This window comes from Diorhabda carinulata, chromosome 4, assembly GCF_026250575.1.
Source record: "Diorhabda carinulata isolate Delta chromosome 4, icDioCari1.1, whole genome shotgun sequence".
Taxonomy (NCBI): domain Eukaryota; kingdom Metazoa; phylum Arthropoda; class Insecta; order Coleoptera; family Chrysomelidae; genus Diorhabda; species Diorhabda carinulata.
In genome coordinates, this window is record NC_079463.1 from 7378031 (window position 1) to 7404135 (window position 26105).

Here is a 26105-nt window from a genome sequence, read left to right on the forward strand (position 1 = left end):
ATGGTTTGTAAACCCAGCTTGCAATCTTATTGTTGGTAGATCGAATTTCAATGAAGAAGTGAATAAAAAAGTTGATTTTTTATGTCAGAACTGAATTTCTATTCTACTATTGGTGGTCTTGTATATATAAAAAATTGAAAATTTTTTTAAACCATATGCACTAAAAAATAGAATTTATAGCATGAATATAGCTAGAAGTGATCTCAAAGAATGATTTGAATAAAAGATGCTGATGATAACAAGGATTGAAAGTTATATTGTGTATGGTGAACATATTGCAAATATACTACATATGATTTTCTAATAATTTTCTGGAAAATCCATTTTCAAGTAAAGTAAAAGCTTAATTCACAATATTGAAAAACTATTTATTAACATAAAATATAAATGAAGTGGTTTCAATAAACTGACTAATGTTCTCGTGGCATGTTAAGACTATATAGAACAATCTATGCTAGTCTATGTTCTCTTAAATACAAATTCTATTGTATACAAAATCTATAATTAATTATATGTATGGTTGCCACGTCACATCAATAAGGAGAAGTAATTTGTTAAGTTAATGGAACTTTAAGTGTCTAAGGTACATATGGAACCGCTTAAGTAAGACGTTGAGGACGACCAGTTTACAATAAATCTTAACGAATTCAATAGTAAGTAGAGGATAAATAGGTAGATTTACGATTCTTCACAGTCACATTAATATAAGAAATTAGGTAATCCGAGACGATATGGTTAACAGATCTTAAATGTCCTTATCAGTAGTGGCGAGATAATTCCTTCGTTATCTATATGTTGATAAAATTTATAAAAATCTAATGGCAGTCCGTTTGGTCGTTCTATCAAGCCGATTTCCTTATTTCTTTTTGACTGCACGATATTTATTTGTAGATTTGCCATCAAGCATTCAGTCACTCAAACATGATTCTTTTCCCGTTCATTTTCGATGTTTTCATATGTTTCTTTTTTCATATTTCGAATTCTAATTGATCTAAGTTGTTCGTTTTGATATAAGAGATCAGGAAATAAATCGCTTTTATTTGAGATTTAATATGAGTGAATTGGTTGTCTGAGGAGAGTTAAGTGCGTACATTCAACTTCACTTTCAAATTTTTTTTATTTGGTTTTTCCACTTAATGTTGCATATTATAAGTTCTAACTGAGGTTAAGTTATTCTTTTGACCTAAAAACACTCAGTAAATCAAGATATGAAGAAGAAAAATGTGTGGGGCACTTTGTTCAATATTTTTCGTACATCGAGCGCCCGACGCTGTTTTCCACAAAATTATTTTCAACTTTTTAGTTTGTGTTTTTTCAGATTTTTTTCAAACTAAATGTACTTGTTAGTTGCACATGCTATGAAAACGTGTTTTTCCGTTGTTTTAAATTTATATTATGTCGAAAATATAAATGAAAAAATTTATCTACGCGTCCTTACAAAAATATTTATTAATGGAACAAAAATTGTCTCATGAATTTTAAAACTGTGTGTCTAGTATTTTTTTACGATCACGGTGGTACCCGAACTGTTTATTATTGGATTTAATTATTACTAATCACGTAGTAGCCTTGACTGTGAATCTAAATTATATGAATAAATGTACTGACATTGTCTAGTACGTGATAATTATTATCCATTGCATTAAACGTTTTAGAATTGAATATCATCGACATGTTATAAATATTGTTTTGATACTGTCTCGTTTCGACTTTTCGAATAATTAGCTAATCAGGACGACATTTCCATGCAACTTCCATGCAAATTTTTTCAAATGTTCGTTTTCTAACCTTAGTTTGAAAAGAATCGAGAAAAAAATCTAGAACATTCTCAAAATTGATACGCAAAAAGATCATATTTTGTAAACACGTGTCAGTATTTATTTTAATATAAAATAATTGTAATATTTTAATTTGTTTTTTTGTGTTAATAAAATTTTTAAAAATATATTTTCGAAATCTAAAATATAATTCGAGAGATTTTTTTTAGTAAACCACACCCACAATACCTTTTAGTTGTATTACGTATTAAGATATATAATGTATATATACTGAGCTCTAAAATTAAATTTAGATAAATAAATAATGGAATAATAATAATAAATTGTATCAAGACAATTGATATTTTCATGATATCTAATTTATATTTCATCATTCAATACAATTTAAAATATTCCTATTATTGGTACCAATAAAATGATTAATTTTACCTTGTCTTTTTTATCGGCAACAACTTCAGCATTACTGTTCATGGTAGAAAAACTATTTCCACAGACACTAATAAGGGAAAATGGTTATTTATTGTTATTTGTCAATAAATTTATGTACTACGTTCAAGCTACCATTAAACTTTCAAAACGAGTTTTGACTGAAATCTTTTTGTGAAGTGTCATTTAAAAAGAAAACTAATAATGGTGTTTTAATGTACATACTCACAATATAAGTACACAAGCGTAGGAATAAACGGAAAAATTTGTAATATATACAGTGAATGAAATATAAGTAGCGTGTTTCGATAATGAGATATCGTCTTCAGGAAACAAAGGTAATATTTCGGTGTTTATTAATGTATCTTCGGGCTAACCAATAATGATTCACCATATTCGTTATGTTAAAACATCAAAACTACTTCGAAATAAACTATTTATTAAATAATAAAATAGATAGTTAAATGCGGTTTCAATAATACGATGACCATAATCGAAAGAACGCTAGAATATTAAGACATCTAACTGTTTAGAGAATCCTATTGTACGAAAGGGTATAATTATTTATAAGTATGGTCGTTCAAGTCACAACGATACAAATAAAGTACGTAATTTCATACTTTAATGGAACTCTAAGTGTCCAAGGGACACCCGGAATCGATCTATGATGTGGGTCCCCATTAAGATCGTGTACCTTAAATATAAATGAATACAATAAACCTTGAATTTAAGTAGCTAAATTTATGATTCTTCACAGTCACATTAATATAAGACCGAAATTTGGTAATCCGAGAGGATACGCTAATGGAGGGTAAAAATAACTAATGAAGCCTTCAACTAAATGACTAATAGATCCCAATGGTTTGCACCGGGAGTTAAATTACATATGAGAGATTATATCTCTGTCTGGGATACATTTGTGCAATGTTTTTAATTCAAATAATTTTAAATGGGAAATTATTACGTCAAAGCAATACTTGTATATTGGTTTTTCAGTAGAATTGAGGGAGGGACGTTTAAACCAGTTGGAGTTGAACCCCTTTGTTGTTATCCACGACCATGTTTTATTTCAAATATCCACTTTGTGTTTACTAGATGTCTCATCAATAAAACTTCCGTCCTGTACTTTTTTCATTATCATATTAATATACGTGTAGGAATTGCTAGATCAGCAACATTTTTTTGCAACAAATTATAGAAAAATCTCCAGTTGATGGTTAAGATATAGAAAAACAAGCAAAAATTGCAGAGAGAAATAAGCTAGCTGGCTGTCTTTTTATTCGTTTAATTCCTGGATAGAATATTATGGTAAATTATATTCTTCTTCTTCTCTAGATCTGTTTGTGCCCATTCGAATGTCAGAGTATTCGGTTATTGTTTTTTTCCGGTCGTTTGATAATTAATTTAATCGTCGTTATTTTCCTTACTCCTCCTTCTTGTTCTAACCAAATTTTCCGGGGTCTTCTTTAGCTTCTTTTCTTATGTCTTTTGCTTTGGTAACTTTTTTATTAGGCTTTGTGATGTTCTTTTCTTTATATATCCGTATCAGTTTTTTCGTTTTATGTTTCCTATTGATTCCTGTTTGATATTTTCTAATATTTTTTCGTTAGTTGTTTCATTTCTGCTGTTGTTATTTTACTGTCTTTTTGTTCATTACCCAGGTTTCATTTCTAGGTAGGTAAGTACTGTTATTGAGTGGTATATCTTCATTTTGATGTATTCGTCCATTTCTTTTTTCCCGAATATTGTCTTATTCAGAACAGAGTATATCATCTTCATATAATGCTCGGTGTAGAATGATATCAACTTTTCTCAATATTCTTCTCAAAGACTTCTCACTTTTAGCGTTATTATCTTCGTTTGTGACTGTTCTGTTTTGTCCACAACCAGAAATATTTTTTATACTGCCAGTTTCATGAAATTTACTCAAATTTCGAGACAATATTGATTGTTTTTGGAAATCCAGTAACTATAATGAACTCTCTGGATATTAGTAATCACCAAAATCCTATATTACTTTATAGAAACGTAAATATTATTTTGTTTGATTCAAAATTGAACGTTTATCTAAATATCTATATAAATAATATAAAAATAATAAATTTGTTTAATAATTTTATTGCGCTCTGTATATTTGTGAAAAAATAGGCTAAAAACATGAAGAATAGCGCTAGACAAGTGGTGCTCTGTTGACAATTAAGGTGAAAATATAGTTAAGAGAGAGTAGGATTTTCAAATTTTTTGCCCTTCTTGAAAAAATTCAAGATCCGGGTCTGGTCTTCAGCAACAATAAAATTAAATTTATAAAAGTTTAAAGATGACATCATCACATGAAATATTGAATATTATCCGTTCGTGCACATTGAAAAATCTGGATGTCACGGCTTACAATGGTGTTAATAAGTAGGACAATAACAAACCTTGTACGGAACATGAGGCTAATAACCGTGGAAGTTGATACCGAAGATACCTGATGAAAAATTCTTTTTGAGGGCTTGAAATCAATTAATAACGGAGTCACTCGTATATTTATTCCCAAAAGAGGATCTTAATGTATATTGTAATCACATCTTTATTAAAATCAATAAACGTAAGTGATATATTGCAACTATAAAACTTTCTTTACGTTTATTTTTATATCCTTGAAATTATTATTTGGCTCATCTTACACAAACGAAACGAACATATGGTTTTTGTTTTTAAGTTTGAGAAATTAAATGGTATCGTGCAGATCCGGATTCTTGGAAATTTTACATGAATTACAAGTTATTTGGTTGACCTCGTTTCATTAAAAATTTTCAATAAACATTTAATTATTATTATTTTTATAATTTATAACGATACTTAATATTTTAAGTTATTTCCGAATGTTTGTTTCCACACATATCAGGTAGGTCGGAAAGGGGGAGAAGTGAGTTGTAAGTTCTATGCAAAAAAGTTGAACAGCTTAAAAGAACAATTTTGTTTTTACATAACCTCAAAATTTATGTGAAACATTGAAAGTTTTTTTTTTTATTTTTATCTTCTACAAAAACCATATTCTTTTTCACAAAAATTGGTGAAAACTTACTTTCATATGTTCCAAACACATTGTAATTTATTTGGATGGAAATATTTATTTTTTCACCTTATTTTGACTCAATATTGAAAAAACACCCTAATTTTCCCTCGAAAATGCTCCCGTCAAAACATCAGCTTCTTTTAAAAAGTCGGAGAGTTTTTTGTTCGTTGAGATTTCTACTTTCTGATAGTGTAAAAAATATTATCATCCTAAATTCATAAATTTTCTCAGAAAAGGCAAAAAAACAGGATTCAAAAATTTTTTTTAATCATTTAAACAATTTTTAGTTAGAAAGTAGAGATTTTGAGGTAATGAGAGAAAAGTGTGAATACTTTTTATTACCTACAACTTTGCCATCTGACTTTTTTCCATAAGACTTTTAGTAGTTTTGCTATAAATCGAGAAAAACCATTTTGTACACATAAAAAATCACCTTCTTCCCCTTCCCGACCTCAGATCACCATAAATTATTTCACCTTCAATTTTTATTATATTCTCCTCCTTTTCCAATGGGTTTCATCCTACTTTTATTTTTTTGGTTTCAAAAATTTAGCGACCCTGGTCTATGTTCATATAATCGGATGAAAAGCGGCAATGTAAAAGTTATGTCATGACTAGCAAAAAGTATCGACAGCCAATTGAAACAGTGTAAGGCTACATACTTAAAATAATATAACAAACATTCCAAGCCTCCAAATCACCATCAGATTTGGAAAGTGATTGCAAATAGTTGAGCAGCGTTTGTGCATTCCTATAACATCAGACGTTTAATTATGTCAATATCTTCATTGGAATGTAATGTAGCACTAAATTGCGCGATAATAAATAACTAATGAAATATTAACTTATCGTTTTAATTTTATGTATTTCTGTTATTTTAATACAGACCGTTGTTAGGTCAAAATATCAAAAGCATTGTAAATACAAAATTCATTTTTGATTTATAGAAACCTGAAATTGAGACCTATAATCCCCGCACAATATTTAGAAACTAGAGAAACTTATTATAACAAAATTTTCCACTAACGTAAAATAGAATTGCGTCATCGTTATCAAAAATATCAGTACAGATTTAGCGAACGTCCATTTCCCTACAGCTTTTCCCAGTTTTCCTATTCAACTTCAAACGTTCACTTATTTGTCAGAACCCCACTGGTTTTTTTCTTTTCTTATAACGCATACAAAATAACTAACGTGCCTATTCCGTATATTGATTACTCAAATCGTCATCATATAATTGGTGTGAAAAGTGGAAATTCCCTTTTCATCATTTTATTATTATTAATTTTTATTAATTTTACCCGGAACCATACCAGACGTATAGGTGAAGGGTACGTTGTTTCGTGTAGTTGAACTCTGCAGACGCTATCTGGCGCCATCCTTACCTCTTACTGCGAATCACTAGTCAGGTAAAAATCGTGCATAGTCGCCGATAATGTAGATTACATTTGGATGGTATGCGATGTAACACAATATATGATTTCCACTATTTACTTCTAAAACTATTGTTTTTAGTTTCAAAATGGGCTTAAGTTTTGACAATAATCTCTTAAACAGCGCAAAATGTCTGTAGAGAAAAGTCTAGGTGCTAGATCTGAAAGACACGGTGAATGCGATAGCAATTCGAAGCCCAATTCATTCAATTTTGCCAGAATTTTCATTGATTCGAGGCACGGTGTATTTTTCTTCTTCAAATGGTGCCCCTTTTCGGCAATTTTTTCCATCAAACACTTCAATTTTCTTATGTAATAGTCGCTGTTTATGGTTTTTTCAAGATAGTCCATGAATATTATACCAAGCGAATACAAACACCTTTGAGAATCTTCAATTCTTTGTTATTTTTGGTCTTGCGGTACCTACTTTGAACAGAGCTTTCACGTGCTCAAATATTCATTCACGATACGTCCATCACGCTCCTTCCACATCCGTTAATTGAAATAATATGATGTAGCGCATTCAAAAATAGAGGTCTAATGACTAAGTATTTACATATTTAGTCACTCTAATGAGCTGTTCTTAGGGGGCTCTTGACTTAACAAGATTTTATACACCACTTGATCAATTTTAGTAATGATTTTATTTGTAATTAAACTAAGTCCTATTCTTTTCGCGGATTGTTTGATCCATTTACTAATCTCATCTACCCCCAATAAGATTACAATCCAGAATTGGTTATATTCAATTCTTCCATTAGGATTTGAGAAAGTTTCTTTCTCATTTGCCCCCATTAGGATTACTATCTAGAATTGGTTGTATTCAATTTATCTACTATTCAACTCCTTTCCTTCTTTGAAAAGTGTGCTTTCCGTCCTATTGCTTCTCCTACTATACAATGTATAAGTTTTCAATACACAAATAGAATATGATTTGCAGCTTCTAAATTCAATGAAAATGATTCATAAACTTTTTTCTTTTAACTTGTTTCCGTTAAAGAAAATAAAAAATACAATATGAATTAAAAGTATAATAATAGACTTTCCCTATCTGTCTTTCCTATTCCTTTAAATCTGGTTCAAATTTACAAACTACCCGTAGACCGAAACAAGTCAACGCCTATGGTTCGTGATATTTTTAAACGACTTGGTACATACGTAAAGAGACACGTTTCGTTTCAAAACAAAATTCCTTGCAGTCACTCACCCGAAAGCAACTTACTCCTTGAAAGTAAGATTATATTATGTTATAATCTGATATACAATATGGGATTTAGATTAAGTGTATATTTTTATAACCTTAGTTAAATTCATGCTTGTTGCGTGGTAGTTAATTTGAGCTTTTAAAAAAGATTATCTCCAATAGTGAAATTTATTTTAGGTAAATCTGACGTTTGTAGATGATAAAATCATGAGCGTCCGTGAGTATGATGAGACAGGGAAAGAAAATAGATTGGAGACAGATATGGAATTCAAATTTATGAGTATCGTACAGAGGTCGACATAAGTCAGGCAACAAGATGTCTTGCGAATTGCAGTTCGGAGGTTGGGAAGGGTGCGCGGTCTTCTTGCAAAAACGCGATCCTTGACAAGGCTCCACAGGAAGAAATCACAGGGTGTCAAGTCACATAGCCGTCCAGCGAATCCTTGTCTGCTTATACATTCTTTAAAATGAACATTACGGTACGCAGTTATGCCGATTGATCGTACCGTTCAGCTTGAAGGTTGCTTCATCCGACCACAAAATGGAATGGTGGAATTGCGGATCATCCCCTCCAATTCCAAACTGCGATCGAAATAGTTCTTGTGAAGTGCGTGGAAGAGTCGCGAACGGTAGTGAAACTCGATAGTGAATGCGATTCAGCTTTCGTCGTAAAGAATGTAGATCGGATGTATAAACTTATCCCGATGGCTACACTACAGTTTGGCTATTCAATTAATGCCAGCACTATTCTTTTCATATTTTCTTTAGTTGTTAAAGTACCGGTCGTCCAGAGCGTGGCGCATCGGCAACAGGCTCCAAATAATCCGAAAATAATTACAAGTATTTCTCATTCGATGTTTGTAAAGTTTTGAACTTCACAATATGCCATTACCTTAAAATATTTAATCACATTAACCATTTTTGACAAGGCGCTTGACTTAGCTTGACCTGACTTGACCATTGAAAATTTGCTCCACAAAGTTGATGACATCCATATTTTGATTTTCTTGTGAGTACACTAAGAAAACAAATTCACTAAAGTTACCTTCTACATTTTTCACTTTACATGCCGACAGGAAATTGGTATACGCAATGTCGTACTGCTGAGCTGAATTTTTAAGGTAGGAGTTTCCAAGCTGCTCTACTTGCAGACGTAGGAAGTCTGGATCGGGCTTAAGAAAAGTAATATGAGAAAGGAAAGAGGAAATTGACAGTGAGGAACAATAAAAAGAAAGTGAACAATGGAAAATATCAATTTAGTCTTGGAATATTGAACTTGAATTTATGAAGAGGATTAAATGATTTGAAACAGGTACATCACTTAATGACCGTCCCGATATGAATTTAAGCTATCTAGATGTTGCTAATTACTATGTATCAATATGATATATCAGACTTCAAGTTATAAATTAACAGTTAAACTGTTTTGGATGTTTGCAAAAAGGATTTAATTATTTTGGAAATTTGAAACCAGAATTGAATCGCAATCAAAATTCAATAAGTCATGATAAACGTTGTTTGATATACTCACAACGTAACTAAATGTTAGTCAGATCAGCTGATTGAGTGGAGCACCTTGTTAAAATAATGTTCTCTTTTTTGATTCGTGGCTAACATTTATTTTTTTTTGAAAATATCTTGACTATTCAAAAGTGTTTTTCTTTCAACGGAGATGTAAGAACTCGCATTGTCACGGTGGAGAATGATTCGCCGTCTGTGATTGGTTTCCTTGAGTTTTTCGATTCGTTCTGGCAAATAAATGGTGATGTACGATTTAGAATTGAACGTTCTACGTTACTCTAAGGGAACGGCGGTGACATGTCCAGTACCTCCGACCATCTACTTCAAAGTGGTTCGCGCTCCAATCTCACGCTATATCACATGACGATCTTGCAATATTACTTTATGCACAGCATCGACGTTTTCTGGTACCACAACCGATTTTAAACGACCTTCACGAAATTCATCCTGTAGCGAAGTACGACCACGATTGAACTTGGAAAACCAGTTATACACGGTGGCTCGAGATAGTGCTTCATCACCAAAAGCAAGTTGATAGGCACATTGATGTTGGTCTAATCCACGTCGAAAGTCATAGAAAATCACGAAAATGTTTGCGATGATTTGACCTTGATGAATATTCCAAGTATCTGTGAACAACTCAAATAGCGCACGTATGACAACACGTTCTAAGTACGTTCACTATTAAAAATGTCAAACTTTACGATGGCAATGTCACATTTGACATCAGTGTTGCCATATCTCAAACCTTAAGTAGCAATCCTCGTAGAATGGCCCTGCAAATAAGCTGATCCTAACGCCAAAACCTTCAGATGAGTAAAACCCCTCAGACAGTACGTGGCAAATGCTACAGCTAAATACAAGGGAGGCAAAACCTATGGTGGTTCTAAACACACACATGAAAGATGGATTTCATAGATGCAACACAAGGAGGGATGCTGATTAGGATTGCCGATTATGTAGAATGAAAAGGACACTACATACATATCATATGTAACTGTCAAGTTATTATTAACAGCTCTAGCGACGTCGGAGGTTTCTTTAGGCATCGCGAGAGCGTTCATAGGATGATCAAATGGACTTTAAACGGATTACCAGAGCATTTAGAACCGACAAGGCCTACCCATTCTTTGTTATAGTGATAAAACCAAACTAAAACAAGTTGCAAGAGTTAGCTTTGGAAAGTGGTAGCCAGAATGCAATAGCTACCGATTTTTATATTCAATATTTAGACTTTTACATACAATTTCTTGTCCATTGCTAATTAATGACTTTCAAATTATTAATTATAAAATATTCTCCAAAAACTTTTATTCGGAGAAAAAAATTTCAATTACATTACATTCAATTTAAATCGGTTGTACAATTTGTGTTATCTGTTTGAAACAGAACGAGAATGGCAAGTTTAATAATAATTTATAAGGTTATTTTATTGACTTTGAGTCTTCCAATGGGTGAATCTACACGCTTGGCTCTTGAGAGCGCTACATATCTATATATTAATTTTATGTAGATAAATTACAACTTCATAGAAGCCACAAATCATCAATTTCTGTGGTATTTATTGATATAATGCCTCCACTCGTAAATACAGCTCTCATAGTTATATCGTAGAGGAGTTTCTTCTTGGCAGGTTTTGCAGATATAACATTTCATCATATACTTTGATACGAGAAGACAAAATGTGTGTCACTTTTTGTTAAAAAAATAATACTGTGGACCCCAAATGGTATTCTATTCTGCTTTAAAGGGGTTCGTATTACGAGAATGTATTGATATCTAGTTAGCCTAGACCAGTTCCATGCATAAACAAAATGTTGCGTTACCATAGCAACGAACAATAACTTATTTGAAGTGTCAGGGTAATGTTTGACTTCAAAAAAGTAAACCAATACGTTAAAAGAAAAAAGATGTCCATCGAAATTGTGAATAATCAAGTATCTGTATTTAAAAGGGTTAAGTGATAAGCAGATTTACGAAAATATGCTTAATACCCTTCTGTGATCAATGTCCTTCGTATGCGACCGTGAAAAATTGGACTGCAAGCTTCAAAAGAGGTAAATTTTCCTTTGAAGTTGATGATCGATTGGGAAGGCCAGTTTCAGTGTCAGTCACCGAAAATATCGATGCAGTTCATGACATGATTTTATCAGACCGTCGAATTGGGCTAAAACGGATATCTGAAACACTGAATATTTCATACGAACGCGTTCATCATATAGTTCACGTTAATTTGGACATAAGAAAAATTGCTGTAAAATGTTTGAATGTTGACCAAAATAGTGCAAGTGTAGAAGCATCGCGTTCGATCTGTGCTCGATTTGAAAACGATGTAAACTTCTTAAACCGAATTGTTACTATGGATGAGACTTTAGTACATTTCTATGATCCATAAACAAAGCAACAATCGACTAAATGGCGACACTCTGGTTCTCCAAGACCTAAGAAGTTTCGTGTCTAAAAATGTACTGGAAAAGTTCTTGCCTCAGTTTTTTGGGAATGCAATGGAGTAATCATGATTGATTTTTTGGATAAGGGTAGAACAATAACTGGAGATTACTATTCGATGTTACTCACCACTCTACGGGAAAAAACGCGGTAAGCTATCCAAAGGTTTTTTGCAGGACAACGCCACTGCACACAAATTTCATGTTGCCATGCAAAAAATTCGTGATTTAGGGTTTGAATTACTAGAACACCCCCCTTATTCACCAGATTTGGCGCCGTCCGACTATCATCTCTTTCCTCGACCGAAAAAAAGTTTAAAAGGTCGTAAATTTTCTTGCAATGAGGAGGCAACGAAAGCTGTGGAGGTCTGGTTTGCAGAGCAAGAAGAAACATTTCTTTTGAAAGATCTAGAGACGTTGCAGGTTCGCTGTAATAAATGTATCCAATTAAGAGGGGAATATGTTGAGTAATAAAATATTTTGACAATGAAATTTTGTTTGGTTCTATAGTAGACTAAGAATTTTTCAATATATCCTCGTATACATTATAAATCTTTTTATATCTTTTATATCTTATTCTTAAACATTAAATAAGACATTCAATGTGTGTTAATATTAGAAAAGGAACATTCAGATTGTGCTAATTGGGACAAAAATTGAACAACGTACTTTAAATTATAGTTGTATGGACTGGTTTATGTTCTCCGGTAAAAACCAACATTTTTTTAGTATCGTATTGTTTTAATTCCACGTATTTTTATCAATAGAATGCTATATCGCATCCATGCTCACTGTTGGAAAACCTCTTCCTAAAAAAGCTTTCCTCATAGCCTCCCTACCACAAGAGTAAAGGATGTTGCTAGGGGGTGAGGGTTCCTACAGGGTGTTTACAATCTGAAACGGGACTACAAAGTATAATTGTGAATTCTTATCATTATTTTCTATACTTGAATCCGAAATATCGAGAAAAATCATTTTTTATATTTATTTGCAATAAACTATCAACAAATTTCATGTTTGTGTGAGATCATATTGAAGTCAGCTCACTTCCACAATGAAACTAAACACTCAAAGGTCATACGTGTTTATTATTATTGTTGGATATGTTTCACTTATGTAAATATTGTAAATATCTATTTTAGTTTTAACGGAGAGATAAGACAACAGTAAATGTTTTATTATATACTTATATAAGAGAAATATCAAACTGAAAATCAACTATCTATTTTAGAATTATTACCTTTTGTCGGAAATTACAAAGTGTGTAGATATTGTACATTATTTAATGAATTGAATATACCGTAGAATACAGGAAAGAACTGATCGCTACAGTCAGTCAATTTTGTTTGTTTTCGTTCATAATATCGCGATCATTGTGGCACCTCGAGGAATTCAATGAAGCTGATATGAGAATTGACACATATTACGAATTCAGACAGTGCTAATCAAAAGTGTCCTCTTCCATTTTTATCTTTAGAACGATTATACATAAACTATTGAAATTTATAAAATGAATATGAAAAAATATGAAGTTCCACACTAATGATGATAATAGATGACGTATTCATTAAAATCTATTCAAAAACACACCTAGAGATGTATATAAATTATCCTTCAATAATTCAGGATTTATTTTATTTATGAAACCTCAATAGGTTTCTTGACATCACGATTTGATCGATCAACGATCAATGAGCAATTAATTCTTAATTTCTACCAAGTCGTTTTGTCTGGTAGTTTTGTCTCTTTAATTCATATGACCTGAAAGTTAACTTTCGTTTGCCTAACAATGTCCATTTTCAAATTATGATAGAGTCAATATTCCTAGTGCCCAAGGAGCATTCATTATGTTTCTTAGTACTTTGTTATGAAAAGCTCACATTATTTGAAAATATATCTCTTTGGAATGGTGTCTTTTATAAGATTAAAAAGATAATATTGTAAGGTCATTAACTGGTCTGTAGTTTATACTAGAAGAATCTATAGTTCTCAGGTAACAAGTAACACTTGCTAAAATAACTAGATTGAACTTAACATGAATGTATAACCACAAAATTGAGGGACTTGTTGCGATATGAGTTAAAATATAATCAAAAAATGTAAAATATCCTTCATTAATTATTAAAAATGACACAAACAATAAGAGAGTATTGTGAACATAATCAGTTAATAATAAAAGCCAAATGCTGTCTATTTATTTATGGATATAATTATTATACATTCACATACATTTACAGATATGAGCGTTAATTGTCAGGTCAATGATTTTATTCAGTTCAATGTTGGCTTAATTTAAATAATTAATTTTTTGCTCTGAGTTTGTAAGTTTTTACAGTTACTGTTTAATTCAAATTTCCAATTACTATTCATAACTCATATAATATATATTTCAATGTTCCAGTTAAAGACAAGACTCTTTTTTTTTTAATTACTTGTGTCGTGCATATTAGACGGGAAGCTGGCTACAAAAAACAGGGTCGATAAGGTGCACGCCATTTCAGCTTGTAAACTGGCGGCCCCGACTTCACACAGTACATCACCAACCGCCAATTCTTAAGGTCAGCACAGCTCGGATATGAAAATGCCGTCCGATTTTCCAGAACGGAAAAATTTGCTGAAAAACCTCATAACGTGCGCGTGTGAAACCTTTTGTAACTTGGGACTTAAAACAGCTTTAAACAAAATTTGATTAGAGTAGGCGGCGAGTAGAGTAGGTGGACGCGCGCACGTTATGAGGTTTTTCAGATGAGTTTTCCGGTACTTTCGATCACTTCTTACGAGGGTTTTCCGGCCTACAAAAATTCTTGCGCTATAACACAGCTCTTATTTGAGGTTTAAGCCCCACGTTACAAAAGGTTTCACGCGGCATTTTCATATCTGACCTATGATTACCTTAAGAAGTGGCGTTTGGCGATGTACTAAGTTGGGATCGCCAGTTTACAAGCTGAAATGCCGTGCACTTTATCGATCCTGTTTTTTGTAGCCAGCTCTAGGACTATATCGTGAAGGAAGGATAAGGAAGAATTATATTAATTGATAAATACATTTAATAACAATTTAAATGTGTCTGTACGTTATTAATATATTATATTATGAACTCCAAGGTCAAGATTCAGTAAATTCAAATAATTATGGAAAAAAATCTTATCTGATCTCAATCTCCACAAAAAACAATGATCGATTATGAAGTTAGAGGCAAATTTGTTCATGGTTTCAACCCATGAGCCTTTTTAGTATAGTTTCTCATTCAGTCATGTTTCATCTTCTGGATCAGAATAGTCTCTGATTATAGAGATCATGATTCCTTTTCTTTGAAGAAGTTTGTTTCGATAATAAATCAGACCACAGTCACGTTTTTCGACGAAGATGTAATTTAATATTTTCCGCGGCACAGGCAACCAGGAAAGTAGTGGAAAAACTTTAGAACTTTGTTTAATATTAAACATCTAGAGATATTGGTTTAATCTACAAATCATATCCTGCTCGTTATAATGGCTCGAGGTAATATGAAAGACTAAGTTTCATAGTTCAAAAAATATCTGAATGAAACCTATACTGGAAACTGGAATTTCTGAGCAATTATCGTTACTTATGATAACTTTCATAGATTTTTTTAGCATGAGGTATTAAATCTGAGCACTTGTGAATATTTGGAATAATAAGGTTTCGTAAGATTTGTTTCATTATGTTGTTTAATTTTATTTATTTGTTTTAAATTTACACCACGTCACAATGCATATTAATAGGTGGGAAAAATAAACATACATAAAAACGAACATTTCGTTTTTTAAGAAAATTAGTAGAAATGTGATAATTAAGATGGGTTGGGTTCATATATTCCGGTGGAAGATAAGCTGTTACATTTGAAAACGTGAAGCTTGTATTTGTTTGCAATCAGTCAATGATTGTATCTATATTATTTTAATGAAAAAGGGAATCGCTTTTTAAGCATAGAACAATATAATTTGGAATCATTTGCATGAAGAAGACTATTACAATTTAGGATGGAAAATAATAACTGAACGCTGCGGCTAAAAAAAAGCTAACAAAAAAAGAGAAATAAAAAATTGGTTATAACTGTAGCTATCGTTGAGTAGAGGAAAAATTTTTCTTTTAAAAAATGTCAGTTCATGATTCAAATATTTATATCTCACGGTGTTTTATAATTATATGCGTTCTACTGTTATAATTTGTGATTTATATGGAAAAACCTAGTAAGAATATAAAATTCCTTGTGAAAATGATTAGTTTCTAATTTCAATCAGTTGGTTGCGAATGTATAGACATTTTCAAAAATCATTCAATTATGTGTAATATAATTAATTCAAGTAATAACACGTTCGAGAGACACATGTTTCATAAAAATAAATACGAAGAGTTAGCCCTGAGTTTCCTGAAATTGTTTTTCTAAAACCAAATGATAGTTTTTGATTGAACACCACAGTTTCTGAAGAAGATAGTTTCTAAAGATGAATTACCGTTTGTTTTTGAAGAAACGGTTTAATTTTTGCAAACGACCGTTTCCAAAGATAAACGATTGTTTGCTTTTGGAAAAAATGGACCATTTGTATTTGGAAATGAGAACGATAATTGTCAAGTACAAGTGATATTTGCTCCTGATAGACATTTTCCAATGACAAATTATAGTTTTTTTGGAAAATGCAGTTTTCAAAGGAGATGGTGGTTTCATGGTGAAATTTCAATCATATCATAATAGTTTTTAACGATACTTGATTATGTTTTAGTTATAGTTCCGTTAGATATGACATAAAAATTTTGATTCATTCAATGCATTGTTGGACAGCTTCATTAGACGCAAAATGGACACTTTCTAAAGACAAATGATGATTTGCTTTTGGAAAATACAATTTCCAGAGACAAATTACAGTTTGCATTTGAAAAAGACTGTTCTCAAAGGTAAAGCAAGTATTGTTTTTGAAAAGGAAAGTTTGCAAAGACAAATGACGATTTGTTTAAGAAAAAGACAATTTCCAAAATTTGATTTTGTAAAAGACAGTTCTCAAAGACAAATGAGGGTGTTTTTGCAAAGGAGAGACAAAGGAAAATGTCGGTTTGTTTTTGTGAAGGACAGCTTTCAAAAATAAATGAAAGTTTGTTTACTTTTTATCAGTTATCCCAGTTAAAACCTAGATCAGTTAAGCCCTTGTTGGACAGTTTCAAGATGAATAACATAATCCAAACGATCAAAAGCTTTGATATAATCTGTTATTTATATGTTGCAATATATTGTATTAAACATTAGATTTACCAGGATACAGTCCATGCTGTTCATTGCATAGGGATACTTCGTGAAGCAAATACTGAAATTTTTCTAAAAGTTTTCAGTTTTTACTAGCAGCAAATTATAAACTCTGTGTTCAATATTATGGAAATTATTCTAATAATTATGAAGTCATAGCTCTTATCTCATAACAAACGTTATAAAATACAATAGTTCGTAAGATTAATATTTCTTGAAAACTTTAATCTATCAATAAATTCGCAATGAGCTTCTTGAAAGAATCTCGCAGTTCTAGGCAGATATTATATCGGATTGCTTTATTCAACGATATAAATTAGAATTTAAAAAAAAAATAATTCCTATAAAAGTACTTACCGCTTTAGTCCACTTTACTATGGGTTCCGGATATCCCGTGTAAGTTGCCTTAAGGAGTACTCGATCTCCTACAAGTGCTGTAGTATCCTGAGGTCCTCTAAGAAGTACCGGCGGCGTTTCTTCGATTTGCACAGTTTCCTCCATAGAGCCTACTCCACTATCACTACCGCACTCTCGACCGAAACTCGCGAGATTTTTGGTACGCCGCGCTATCGCAATCGACGGTACTGCGGGTTGTGATGAAACACTTTCGATACTGCTGCTAAATTGCGAAGAATTGCTCGGACTTGCATCTGATCTCGTCGCCCCCACGACGTGAAAAATGTTCGCGTCACCGTCTTCCTCTACCTGAACACAGAAATTGAATCAGTGGCGTAAGCTTCGAAAGGTTCAAAATTATTTGAAAAACCTTATGATTAATTCGAAATTTGAACGAGAGTTGTAATGATCCAAGGTTTTGTACATTTCATAATTTGTTTATTATGGATCCAATCTTCGACTGTTTGATAGCTTTAGGTGAAATTTTTTCACTTTTAATATGGCATACTATTATGTGTGCCCTAAGAAAGCGAAATTATATTTGCTTCAGGTGATACAGTAGTTGCGAAATTTATACTTGGTGAGACAAAATATTCATGCTACACCACGCAAGGCTTTGAGATCGCCCCGTGCAAAAGCAATTTTTGTTAATGACGCAGGTACTTTCTATCAAAATAAAAACAACTGGTCAAAAGTTTTTGCCCACCCAATAGTTTGCGTGATACACAGGAAATAAAAACAATACGCTCGATTTTTATATTTATATTTTAGAGAAGCTATATAGATATGGTTATAATAACAACAACTCAATCAGGTTCAAGTCGGGGGTTTGTGTCGGCCAAATCATTACTTTCAGAACATTCTTAATTTTCAATGTTTTCAAATATAGCTGCGAGGAATGCTTGGGATCATTGTCATGGAAGAGGGTAAATTTTTTGCCTATCAGGCGCTAAACAGAACGTACTTCATTTTATATTCTTTCACAACATTCCTTTAATTTTTACCAGCTCTTCAGTCACCATACTTCCAAAACATCCTCAAATCATCATCGAAGCTCCCCTACTTTTTTCTTATACCTAAAAACCTGAAGACTCATCACTCCCTAAAAATCTTCTTCTTTCACTCCCCTTTTCCTTATCGAAGTACTCTATGACAGATTCCTAGATTCATTTATATGAGCTGTTATCTCTGGGACCGTGAGTCGTCGATTACGTTCACTAATTAACACAATACGTTTATCTTCAGCGGTTGTACTTTTTCGAGGTCACCCCCGGTACGTTTTCTATCGCCAAAACTTCTGGAGGATGCATATTTTTTCACATTGTAGTCCACGGTACGACGAGGTATTTTTAATTAGACGGCAATGGTACGGATGCGTTCTTGCGTCTCACAGGGCTAATTAGGACTAAACTGTAATCATAAACACCGAAGAAATAACTCACTCACTAAAGTATAATGAACAAATCAGTCGGTTCATATATTATTATTATTATTATAAACAGCGCTCGTATGAAGTAAAAAAATAACGGACACTATTATTTTTCTTTTGTAAGACACAGTTTCGACTTTCGATATGTATCCTTGTAACTAGGATTACGAAAAACATGGATTGAAAATGTGGAAGAAGCAACGAAGACAATGGGGATTAATTGGAAAAAATAAAAGATCAAATGAAAGAAAGAAACGCATGAAGAAAAATGTCTTTGTAATAGCCCCCAATCAAACAGCCACTTAGGAATGAATAAATCAAAATAGAAGTGAATAATCAGAAACAAGATAAATATCAATGAGGTTTTTTACTTTACAGTTTTACTAGTGCAATTATAATAATTCCAAAGATAAAAAAGTATTTTGAAGTATAGTAAGAGCAAAATTTCAAATTTCAGTTGAATATAATTGAGCAAGTAAATTAAAATTATTTAGATACTAGCGATTTATATCCCTCCTGTTTTTTCTGTTACGTTAAGCTACTGACTTTCATTTGCTACATTCAAGATATACATTTCTCACAGTTAAAACTGTTTTTTTTTTCATAGATTAGTTGTAGATGGTTTTATTGTGATTAAAATAGTACGTCGATGTCGGGAAACAACCTTCTCGATTTAGTTAAAAATCATAAGGAAATCAGAGGTCATATTAATAAATACTTTCCGCTACCAATGTGATTACACATCTTTACAAGTGTGCATGGAAACTTATATTGTAAGTCGTATCTGGTTAGAAGGATATTTTCAAGAAAACATAACGAAAACAGATGCGCGCTTAAAACTACTTGTACTCAGAAACTGAGAACATATTTTTTTGTTTTAATTTTTCTTCGCCCAAGATTTTGTTTGCTAGTTAGAATTAGTTTCTACTTGCTCAAAATTGGATATTGGGTAAAATTCTAATTTATTAGAAAGTACACAACTTATACAGCATATGTTTTAAATCTCAAGACGCCACGTTGTTTAGTATTTGTTTGGCAGCCATCAATAGTGAACGTTTTCATTGATTTGTAAACATTGGTCATCGTTATGTGACACAATACTTTTATTTAAAGGGCCTTCGCCCAACCAATATAAAAACTAAACTAGATTCTATTCTGGTGAGACTGCTACTACATTATCATCAGTAAAATATTGGGTAGCGGTGTTTAAACGAGTCGGTGCGACCTACGATGACGACTCCAGAAATGTTGAAAAAAATCCAGAAAGCTGTAGTGAATGATCGTCGACTGAAAGTGTGTAAAAACATAGCAGGCATGGCAGAAAGTGCGGTACATCGCATATTAACTGGAAATTTGGATATAAGAAAGCTGTGCGTGAGTTGTATCATCAAGACAATGCACCACATACGTTATTACAATGGTCAACATTGATGAATTAAAGTTTGAATTTCACCTTATTCGCCAGATTCAGCCTCCTCGGATTATTTTCGGTTCTCAGATTTGAAAAAATGGGTCGGTGGTCACAGATTTTCCAACATTGAAGAGGTATTAATGACTATTCTGAGGAGCTTGACGATTCTTATCATGTAAATGGTATCGGACTTAATGAACGTCGCTGGGAAAATTGTATGGAGATAAAAGCAGATTAGGTTGAAAAATGAATATATGTTTTTCCAGAATTTTTGTGTTTTCTTTGTTGGCCCAGATACTTCTGAGACTATCCTCGTATTTCACCTACATTAGAGACCCACCGAAAAACACTACCGTCCATCTTACCGTAGAGAGTCATTACGAAATTATTGAGAAAATGGAGAAGGAAAGGAAGTGTAAAGTTTTAGCAAACGGAAAAATAATTCGGACTGTCACCGGATTGGAAATCAGACACAGATCTATTGGTTACAAAACGCAGAGATAGGAATGACATGTCTCCCCATGCTTTTATAATAATAATTTTCTTATCAGTGATTTTATTCTTCTCACAAGAATTATTTCTAATTTAAATATAGCTAGAGGCCTGTTTTTTTTTTCATTTTTTTTCAATTTATAATTTATTTTCTTGTCATTGTGGCTCTCAGTTTATTATAATCAATGTAGCTCTTAAACTCAATCTAGGTCAAAATTTTCTTCACTTTTTATTGAATTTCGTGAAACTCGTCTCCATTTTATGTCGAGGATTTCATCCCAACTATGTTAAAATTTGTATCATTTGCGTCAGACAACGATGTTTATAGAATAAATTATATCGTTTACTGTTGTAAATAAAAGTTAAATTGAATACGAAATCAATATCGCATAAAAACGCTACATGGTATAAATAAATTTATATCAACGTTTTAATATTTCGACCCACAATATACACAATTTGTTTATACTTCAACATAAATAATTCGCCAGGGTACTGCATAAACATTACATTATTACTATTTTTGTCACAGCCTTGCTTGACTTTTATGGCCAATCTCATGTCTAAATAAGAAAGCGATCCTTATAAAAAACTACGAGTTTTAGTTCGTCACGTCATTTATAATTTATGTTAAGTATATGACGCTAATCACCAGTGCCGGACTATTAATTAACATTTAAGGACTTACAGATAATTAAAATATACACAGAAAGTGCTGATTTTTTAAAAAAATGTTTAACGACTTTGATGTTCATTAATAGTATATTACATAACGAGTTTGGAAAGTGATACATCCCTCAAAAAAACGTATTTATTCAAACTATATCAGACATGTATTGAAAAGTATATAAGCACGTGTGCTGCAAAAGTTTCATTCAACTACTTTATACATTACACAGTAATAGTAATAACACTTAATTTTAACGTTTAAATTATCTTTCAGACATTATTATGTATTTGAACACAAATCACAACAAACTTTCAATTTCTATTATAAACATTAGTATAACCTCAAAAAATCATATTGTTTACTTCTTCAGTTTTCTTAAATTTGGCCTTTTGCCTGTCGGCACCCAGCCAGATTCATATTGTATTCGCCTATTCCCTCTATCGTTCGAGACCATATATAACATAAGAAAAATAAGCATTTCAATACATGTCTGTTATTTTTTGGTATATGTGTGAAATAAGATACTTTCTTAGGTAAAAATTAGTGTGCAATCTATCATTTTCATAAGTGTTCATAGGAAAAAACGTAAAACGGAAAACGCAAATATTCAATTACCTTGCTGTTCGATACGATCCATTTTGATACTTATTCTTTAATACCGGTTCTACGGTACGCACGCTTCAACCAGGTTCTAACAGTTTCCAGCGTAATGATAATGGCCAATAATGTGACGTGATGATAAATAATTATTTTTCTGATTGTTTAAACATCATTTGAAGTGAGTATGAGTATGAAGATTCCGTTTTCTACTTACGAGTATATACATAAAAGACAGCTTACGAAAACGTTACTAAAATAATGGGGCTCAAAGATGTCGTTCCTTTTGAAAGACTGTGATATATTTGAATCGAAACTAAATTATCTTTTTTAATCATGCAAATCTCAAAAACGGTCATAAGTTGAAATTATTTCTAACTGACCAAAATTGGCAAAACTTACCTTAAATTTGTTTGGTTCGGATGTTAGTGTTCCTCTAACGGGGAAAATACATGACGGTTGTATATGAACAGATTTTTTTGAACATCTATCTGTAAGATAAATAATACAGTTCCAGATACCACAATTGTGACAAATGTTGAAGTGAAAACTCAATTTGCTTAGGAGAGAGGGGGGTCGAATAGGTTATATATCAACGAATTCTCTTTTACTTGAAGAGTTGTGAGCCCTGCGGCTCTGGATTTAGTCCTGTCTGGACATAAAATATCACATAAATTCGCTTGTTGGGTGTTGAGTTCTGGCATAGTTACGTGGCCGAATTAACTAAGGCAGCTTCACGAAACTTGGAGCTCTCTAAGAACAAAAACCTATGTATTTCGCAACAGTTTTCAATCCTCTACAAGGCCTAGATTCGTCCAATTTTGAGTATTTCTCGTACATTTGGAACTCGGATCCCAATCATACCCTGATGATGCTCGACTCAATACAGAAGAGGGTAATTTAGAGTTGACTAGATCAATATCTGCAGGCATCTACATGCGGCAGGCACCACTTGAACTACTCGAATTTAATAAGGTGCGAACTGAATACATTGGCTTTGATCTGAATGTTTTACGTCAGCTTTGGTCCACTACTACCTCCTCTCTCCCCGCAGAAGCATATAAACTGGTTCTAGTTAGAGCAATTTCAAACCTGGTCCGAATACAATTTATTTTCAGTGCTCATAATAGAAGGATTTATGCATGTATAAGTAGAAGAACTGTTCTAAATTATTAATGGGAAATTGTGTTACCATTAGAAAAAAATATTTCAATTTTTAGGAAAATAGTAGAGCCATGGCACGTTGGCCCTTATTGATTGGTTGCCACTGATAAAACAGTGGTAACGAGTGTACATAGTCAGAAGTTGTTAAATAAAATGAGGAGTGCTGACTAGTATACTTGGAATATATATTATATCTCAGTAAATAGGGTCGAGGGTTAATCAATTTTATTAGCTGAAGATACAAATTCCGCCTTGATTCAGTAGAGTGGTGTTTTGTCCGCTTAACAAGAAGATCCGAGTTAACACCTAAGTCTACATTCAAAAACAATGAGACGCCAAGTATACTTAAACTGTAGGTTTTTGTCCCAGTCAGCAGTTGTTCTTTCAATTCAAATGTAAGATTATGTCATTATGCACTGGCAAACTAATAGTCCATAGCTGATCTCGTCGGAATATTTATTTGAAGCTTTCTAAAAGCGATTAAAATAACAAAAATATCGTAGGATGTAGGACTCAAAAGTTATTGTCTACAGAAATCTAAAATTATATCATGTTTTCATGAAATAACGCTATAATATTTCGAAATCTGTTATAGAAAAACTAATTATCAAGAAAAAATAATATATTTAATAAGATCTGCAAATTGCTTTCCTTCTTCTATTTAATTGTATCAAAGTCTATTATAAAAAGTTTGTATGGGATTACGCAAATGCTCAGTTATCGAGTATATCTATGCTCCTCCCTATCATCAGTTTTTTGTCTTTTAGATAATGTTTTTTTAGATATTCAGATACATTTTCCATCAAGAGTTCCGGTTTGTAGTCGACGAGATGTTTTTCAATTGAACTCACATCTAGAATTTACACAATCCTCCATTGGAATTTTGGTAATTTAGTTTTGATTTGGATAATCTTAGTTTTGAGCATCTCGGATTCAGTTGGAAGATATCTTTCTCAAATCGTCCGTTCATCGCGTCGGTGGTTGTATGCTGTTTGTGTACCCTTCATTCCTGAGGTACCATTCTAGTATGCTTTTCGTCCATCTATAATCTAACAGTCTTGGAACATGGCCCGTCCAGTTCCATTTTAAATGTGTGACTTTGTCAATTGTATATGTAACTTTTGTTCTTTGATTTGGATCATTAAATGAGCTTATCACAAGAATTGTTATTGTTTCTTTTTTGGTGCACATAGCTAAAATTTGTAAGCATTTTATAAATAAAGAGAATCAATGAGATTTAAAGACAGTAAGAAAAAAACGTACTAGTGATTTGACTTGAACTTGAACATTTTTTAAATAATAATTTTAATTTTACAATTGTAATTATTGGAAGTAGACTAATTGCGATGTTAATAGTGATATTTTTAATTGCAGATTGTAATATTAAAAACTGAAAAGTTAGAACCGAGTCACTTCTAATCGACTCATACTGATGGTGTGCATTCTTTGAAAAAACTTATGTAACATTTGTTTTTGAAAATCTCACAAAAATCGAAACATTTGTCTTTGAAAATTGAGTTGATTGAGTTTTCACCTCTATTTAAAATAATCCAAAAAATTATTATTAATAATAGATTTTTTAAATAAACGGTCATACCTTCTACTATTAAATGGCACGTTGAAAATGCATCTCCATACAAATTATAAATTTCACACCTATAATTTCCATCATCATGCTTATTAACGTTAGGTAAGACGAGTTTTATCCTTCCATTTTCATTTATTTGCTGAAAATCAGAGCAATTTGGCAAAATACAGCCATCTTTCATCCAAACCACATCTAAAGGCTCAGCTCCAATTATATCCAGCTCTAAAAAAGCTTGCCCACTTTGGGAAATGTATAAATTTTTCGGAAGGCTCTTCAAAATTTCCGGTCGCATATAGTCGTCGTTCTTTCCATTACGAACTAAATTTTTTTCTCTCGACATATTCGATTCTATATCATTATTATTAATTAAGCTCTCACAATCATTCGTTTCCAAATTGTCCAATATTTCGTATTTATATTTTCTTAAATTGCACAATGAAGATTTATAGTCGGAATGTAACGAAGGTTTGCTACTCGCTCTTGTAAAACTCTTTGAATAATAGGGAGCGGGTTTTGGTGACAAACTTCTAGCTCTTATACCTCTTAATGATTGAATTCGATGACCAATAACATCTAGTTTTGCTGATGTTTCTACACGGCCTAAATCGTTCTCCAAAATTATTTTGTAAACACCCGAATCACTTGGAATAACATCTGTAATTTCCAAAGTTCTTAGATCATCTCTTTCTGTAATTCTCAGTCTTGTAGAAGGTACTATCGGTATTCCGTCTTTTTCCCATGTTACCCATGGATCGGGATATCCAGCAACTGCGCTTTGAAATCTGAAATTGATTAAAATGAATATGAAAATTCCACTCATATAAATAATGACAATTGAAAACATTAATCATGTTAATCAGTTCTTTTACGACAGGTCCTTAGGGTCTTACTTTATTATTTTTTGTTAGAGTATTTCATCATTCTTATGGTTTGATTAATAGCTCTCTCGCATTAAGTACATTTTGCGAAGGTATTTCTTTTCTGCAGCTTGTAATTTATCAAATTATTCTAGGATAGAAGCACTAGATTAAGAACTGTTTGTGGTAGAGCGGTAAACGTTGACCTTTATCAATTTGATAACTTTTTACTAGGATATAAATCCTCTATTTCTGATATGGTTTTCTGGTAGTGCTTCAAATCTTCCCTGTACCCTTTCTCATAAATAAACAATGACAGATTATAAAAGAGTGACCGGAAATGGTGAGGAATACGGTTGCTTCGAAGTATT

The 26105-nt window shown here is 32.2% G+C and overlaps 1 protein-coding gene across 4 annotated transcripts in view; it reads right to left on the minus strand.

Annotated features, from left to right (window-relative positions):
• The window catches only part of LOC130892709 (uncharacterized), a 137360-nt gene that overhangs the window by 17328 nt on the left and 93927 nt on the right, over positions 1–26105 (minus strand). For all 4 annotated transcript variants that reach the window (XM_057798263.1, XM_057798266.1, XM_057798267.1 and 1 more), the window contains 3 exons: positions 24887–25659; positions 22528–22616; positions 17488–17835 (listed from right to left, as the gene is read on the minus strand). In XM_057798263.1, coding sequence (XP_057654246.1) covers positions 17488–17835; positions 22528–22616; positions 24887–25659 — 1210 coding nt within the window. The remainder of the gene's footprint in view (positions 1–17487; positions 17836–22527; positions 22617–24886; positions 25660–26105) is intronic.